Raw genomic sequence first — 6403 nt, 5'->3', positions numbered from 1 at the left:
TTATCTTTAAGTTGCTCTGTTTATCGATCTACAGATATTTCTAAAAGCACAACCATTTTTATGTTCTACTGTCGACACATTTGGCGTCTCCACTTCACTTTAAATTGTTTTCTTTCACACCTCACTGAGTGAAGCTTATCTGTGGTTTTCATTCACACTCAACCAAAGAGTATCTATGTCTCAACTCAGCAACTATGGAACAAAGTGTTAGTGTGAGTCAAAAGACCTTGAACTTAATGTAACGTCCTTGTGATGTCTAACTGTGTTTCAGTGGTACTGAGTCAGAAAGGCTGGAGTGTTACCTACACCAAGAAGAGTATCTGTACCTTGAAGGGGTCAACAGTGGAGATGTCCTGCTCTTACACATATCCCAGTGGTACAGTCACAACAACCTTCTGGTTCACTAAAAAGTATGCTGTGGAGAATTATGTAAATCTGAGAAAGGACCCAGACTACAAAGGTCGTGTGACGTACCGTAGTGATAAGACGAATGGACACACCCTGACAATCACAGACCTGAGAGAGAGTGACTCAACTGAGTACAAATTCAGATTTACAGATCAGACCAGAGGGAAATATACTGGTGATCCTGGAGTCACTCTGTCTGTTACAGGTACAGTGATATTATATATAGTGTTGATGTGTTTAGTCACTCTGTCTGTTACAGGTACAGTGATATTATATATAGTGTTGATGTGTTTAGTCACTCTGTCTGTTACAGGTACAGTGATATTATATATAGTATTGATGTGTGAATCACTCTGTCTGTTACAGGTACAGTGATATTATATATAGTATTGATGTGTTGAATCACTCTGTCTGTTACAGGTACAGTGATATTATATATAGTATTGATGTGTTTAATCACTCTGTCTGTTACAGGTACAGTGATATTATATATAGTATTGATGTGTTTAATCACTCTGTCTGTTACAGGTACAGTGATATTATATATAGTATTGATCATTTTAATCACTCTGTCTGTTACAGGTACAGTGACATTGTATATAATCCTAATCTGTTTAAGAGGTTCTGGAAAATTGTCTTGATGTGTACAGAAATAATATAATAAATATGAATGTATGGTATAAAAGGAATGTCTGAATTGATGATTTGAGAACGTCCACTCCTGCCTCATTTGAACTAGACAACAGGTCATTGATGGTTTTAATGTTGTTATCTACTCCAGACCTGCAGGTGAAGGTGACCACTACATGGTGGTCAACGACACTGACCTGTAGCACCACCTGTACTCTGACTGACAACCCCAACCCCACCTACATCTGGTACAGGAACAGTAAGATTGTACAAGAGGACTCCTCCCCCTCATACACAGTCTACTTTAAAACTGAAGACAGCTTCTACTGTGCTGTAAAAGGCATCAATTCTCCTGCAGTGTGTGAGTGTGACTAATACACTTTTAAAGTCTGTCAAAATCCTCCAATACATCATTGGTCAGTGTTGATGTTTAGTGAAACAGACATGAGATAGAGCTACTATTCCATTTAGATTAATGGTGGTTGATGTTTAGTGAAACAGACATGAGATAGAGCTACTATTCCATTTAGATTAATGGTGGTTGATGTTTAGTGAAACAGACATGAGATAGAGCTACTATTCCATGTAGATTAATGGTGGTTGATGTTTAGTGAAACAGACATGAGATAGAGCTATTATTCCATTTAGATTAATGGTGGTTGATGTTTAGTGAAACAGACATGAGATAGAGCTACTATTCCATGTAGATTAATGGTGGTTGATGTTTAGTGAAACAGACATGAGATAGAGCTACTATTCCATTTAGATTAATGGTGGTTGATGTTTAGTGAAACAGACATGAGGTAGAGCTACTATTCCATTTAGATTAATGGTGGTTGATGTTTAGTGAAACAGACATGAGATAGAGCTACTATTCCATTTAGATTAATGGTGGTTGATGTTTAGTGAAACAGACATGAGATAGAGCTACTATTCCATTTAGATTAATGGTGGTTGATGTTTAGTGAAACAGACATGAGATAGAGCTACTATTCCATTTAGATTAATGGTGGTTGATGTTTAGTGAAACAGACATGAGATAGAGCTACTATTCCATTTAGATTAATGGTGGTTGATGTTTAGTGAAACAGACATGAGATAGAGCTACTATTCCATTTAGATTAATGTTGGTTGATGTTTAGTGAAACAGACATGAGATAGAGCTACTATTCCATTTAGATTAATGGTGGTTGATGTTTAGTGAAACAGACATGAGATAGAGCTACTATTCCATTTAGATTAATGGTGGTTGATGTTTAGTGAAACAGACATGAGATAGAGCTACTATTCCATGTAGATTAATGGTGGTTGATGTTTAGTGAAACAGACATGAGATAGAGCTACTATTCCATTTAGATTAATGGTGGTTGATGTTTAGTGAAATAGACATGAGAGAGAGCTACTATTCCATTTAGAATAATGGTGGTTGATGTTTAGTGAAACAGACATGAGATAGAGCTACTATTCCATTTAGATTAATGGTGGTTGATGTTTAGTGAAACAGACATGAGATAGAGCTACTATTCCATTTAGATTAATGGTGGATGATGTTTAGTGAAACAGACATGAGATAGAGCTACTATTCCATTTAGATTAATGGTGGTTGATGTTTAGTGAAACAGACATGAGATAGAGCTACTATTCCATTTAGATTAATGGTGGTTGATGTTTAGTGAAACAGACATGAGATAGAGCTACTATTCCATTTAGATTAATGGTGGTTGATGTTTAGTGAAGCAGACATGAGATAGAGCTACTATTCCATTTAGATTAATGGTGGTTGATGTTTAGTGAAACAGACATGAGGTAGAGCTACTATTCCATTTAGATTAATGGTGGTTGATTTTACAGTTTTAAATACTTCCACCATTTGAAAAATGTACTTGTGTTTCAGCTGTTGAGGGTCACAGTTATTTCCACGTGACTTACACCCATCAGAGGATCTGTACCTTGAAGGGGACATCAGTGGACATATCCTGCTCTTATACTTATCCCAGTGGGCATACAGTTTCTGAAACAATCTGGTATACAAGGAAAACTAATGAGCGCCCTCAAATCCTGAGCCCAGGGTATGGAGGTCGTGTGGGGTACCTTGGAAATATGCAGAGTGACTCCATCCTGAGAATCACAGACCTGAGAGAGGAGGACTCAGCTGAGTATAAGTTTAGATTCAGAACAGACTGTGACAACCTGGGAGCCCACCTTCCTGGAACAACTGACTGTCACAGGCAAATGCAGGTCACATCCTATCAATACTGCACCATTACTTTATGATGTACTCAGTGTTTTAATCTTTCTTTCGATTAGGTCTAGGCATGACTCTGCCACTGCATTGTTATTTTTAATGTTAGCAAGATGACTGACCTGAAATGCAAACTGTACTCGGTGACACAACCCACCCCGCCAACTGGGGCGTCAAAGAATGAATACGTGGACCCAACCAATCTACCAGTCTGTTCCTAAACCTAGTCAGCAGTGAGGATACAGGCAGATACTCCTGTTCTGTAGAAGGACATGAGGATCTCCCCTCTGCTGCAGAGACTCTCACTGTCACATGTGAGGATGTGTGATCCATCTCCAGTTGTATTCTTTTAGTAACATCTTCTCTAATCTATTCTATCCATTTTCAATCTTTGTCCAAGTTCCATGATTGTACTCATCTCATTACTGTAGTAACTACAAGTACTTCACAAACACTGTATTATTACATTAATGTCTAAGTTACACGTATTTATATTAATATTTCATTTATTTTAATCATAAATCCAAGTTCCATGATGCTCCTCATGTAAAGCTCTATGTATGAACAATGTGTTACATATTGTCCACCAGACGGCCCAAAGAACACCTCAGTGTCAGTCAGTCCCTCTGGTGAAATAGTGGAGGGCAGTTCAGTGACTCTGACCTGCAGCAGTGATGCCAACCCACCTGTGGACAAATACACCTGGTACAAGAAGAATGTAACCTCACCAAAAGCATCAGGACAGAGTTACAGCATCACTAACATCATCTCTGAGGACAGAGGAGAATATTACTGTGAGGCCCAGAATAGAAAAGGATCTATGAACTCTACAGCTCTGATGATCATTGTAGCAGGTAAAGTTACATCTTCAATACTTCAAAACAAAACTACATGGTTCATTCTAATGTTAATACTTTGAATTTGGCTTTTTTTAAACTTTGGTTTATAATTAAACATTGGGTGTACAAAACATTAAGAACACCTGTTCTTTCCATGACATAGACAGGCTGACCAGGTGAATCCAGGTGAAGCTTTGATCCCATATTGATGTCACTTGTTAAATCCTCTTCAATCAGTGTGGATGAAGGGGAGGAGACAAATTTTACCAAATTATATTTGTTTTTAGTTCATTATATCATGCCATTTACTCATATCATCCATATTTTATTATAGGGAAACAAACCTCAGTTCTGACTGCAGCTGTAGGAATCACAGTGTTTATTCTGGTTCTCATCCTCTTTCTCCCTTGCTTCATGTGGTTCAGGTGACATACATTTTGTTTTACCTTAGCACCCTGATTTGTTATGAATGCATTAATATATTCATTCATTCATTCATTCATTAATGTGCAACACTTTATTTGTAACATGTCAACTTCCATTAGAGGTCAGTAGAGAGCAGAGCTCACTCTCTCCCTCATTACAGGAGATCCACAGGAGGAAGTGATGTCACAGCAGACACACAGGTGATGATATCAGCTATGCCTCCACCTCCACACCTGGTGACATGAATTTACTATGTCATGACAGTCTCTCTCATACTGTTACCATGACAACTCTCTCTCTCTCTCTTTCTCTCTGCACAGAGTGTCGATCCTGACCTTAACAATGACTCCAACATGGACACGTACACAGCTCTGAACATGAAGACCAGGTCACCAGAGTATGACACCCTGGCAGTACGTGTGTGTGCTTGTGTTTGTGTGTGTGTTTGTATCCATAAAAATGTTATAGAGTGGTGTGTAACGTGACCATTGTGTTTTCTTTCAGAATGTGAGGGACTCCTCTAGTGACACAGTCCCTCAGATAGATGCTGAGCCCTCAGATTATGAGAACTGTAGAGAACCCCCACATAACCTGGACTGAAGGGAACTACCACATAACCTGGACTGAAGAGATCCACCACAGAACCTGGACTGAAGAGAACCACCACAGAACCTGGACTGAAGAGAACCACCACAGAACCTGGACTGAAGAGAACCACCACAGAACCTGGACTGAAGAGAACCACCACAGAACCTGGACTGAAGAGAACCACCACAGAACCTGGACTGAAGAGAACCACCACAGAACCTGGATGAAGAGCTTCAGCACCAAACCAAAGCTAGGATTTACACCTCTATTCTCCTGCTATCATATTGCTATCATATCTAGAAGGCTTTCCAGATAATGATCTTTAACTTTTTTTTTTAATTATGTCATTATCTTTATTTTCTTGTAAAGTTAAGGAAAGGGAAAGGGGGATACCTAGTCAATTGTACAACTGAATGCATTCAACTGAAATGTGTCTTCCGCATTTAACCCAACCCCTCTGAATCAGAGCGATGCGGGGGGCTGACATAATCGACATCCTCGTCTTCGGTGCCTGGTGAACAATGGGTTAACTTCCTTGCTCAGGGGCAGAACGACATATTTTTGTAATTATGCTTATTGGTGACATATCAAGAAGTGTTTCCTAAGCTTTAACTTCTGAGTAAATGCTGGAGTTGAATTCTCTTTCCTTGTAATGATCATTGTGTATATTGATGAGAAATAAGATAGATTATGCTTCTGCTCTTTTTCAATGGGATTTGACCATTTGTAGATTCTCTGTAACACATAAAGCTTTTCTGTTTACTCTCTGTAGATTAATATTATGTTTCTGCTCTTTTTCTATGGGATTAGAATTTTCCAGATTTTTACAACAAAAATAGGCCGACATTTCTCAGTGACTAATATTGATAACAGCTTTTTATTACTTCTAGCTCTTGGACCAGGTTTCTCCTAATTATTTACTTTGTATTCCTGTCAGACATTATTGCACATTTTATATTCACTATTTTAGATACATTAAATACGTTTACCTTTGCAGTTTTTACAATTTGGTTTGGTGTCAATACAGTATAAGCGCAATGTTGTAAATAAGCTCAAAGTTTAAGACAATAAATACATTCATTAGTTCATTAACTATTAATACATTGATTCATAACTATTTCCACTCTGCTGTTGTTTCTTGTATTTCTGCGTATTAGACACATGTCACCATTGAACAGAACAACACCCAGCACTGATCCTCACCAGTTACATTCGCTTACGCACGCTAGTGGTGCTTGTTAACCCGCAACCGTCCACAACTAATAACCCA

At 38.3% G+C, this 6403-nt stretch overlaps 1 protein-coding gene across 3 annotated transcripts; it reads left to right on the top strand.

Moving 5' to 3' along the window:
• Positions 1-111: 111 nt before the first annotated feature.
• Positions 112-6232, top strand: LOC135566071 (B-cell receptor CD22-like). 3 transcript variants are annotated; one of them, XM_065013967.1, is made up of 7 exons: positions 112-613; positions 1190-1399; positions 3871-4134; positions 4454-4544; positions 4706-4745; positions 4866-4958; positions 5050-6232. In XM_065013967.1, exons 1-7 carry the CDS (start codon positions 253-255, stop codon positions 5143-5145), a joined length of 1155 nt encoding a protein of 384 aa, XP_064870039.1. In that variant the 5' UTR covers positions 112-252; the 3' UTR covers positions 5146-6232. The 3 variants fall into 3 exon arrangements, with proteins under 3 accessions (XP_064870039.1, XP_064870041.1, XP_064870040.1); XM_065013969.1 differs by lacking the exon at positions 112-613 and adding an exon at positions 679-721; XM_065013968.1 differs by lacking the exon at positions 112-613 and adding an exon at positions 738-990.
• The last annotated feature ends 171 nt before the right edge of the window (positions 6233-6403 follow it).

This window comes from Oncorhynchus nerka, unplaced genomic scaffold (genome assembly GCF_034236695.1).
Source record: "Oncorhynchus nerka isolate Pitt River unplaced genomic scaffold, Oner_Uvic_2.0 unplaced_scaffold_7773, whole genome shotgun sequence".
In the NCBI taxonomy this organism is placed as follows: Eukaryota; Metazoa; Chordata; class Actinopteri; order Salmoniformes; family Salmonidae; genus Oncorhynchus; species Oncorhynchus nerka.
Note: the sequence above shows the minus strand (reverse complement) of the source record. Positions and strands in the feature narration are given on the sequence as shown.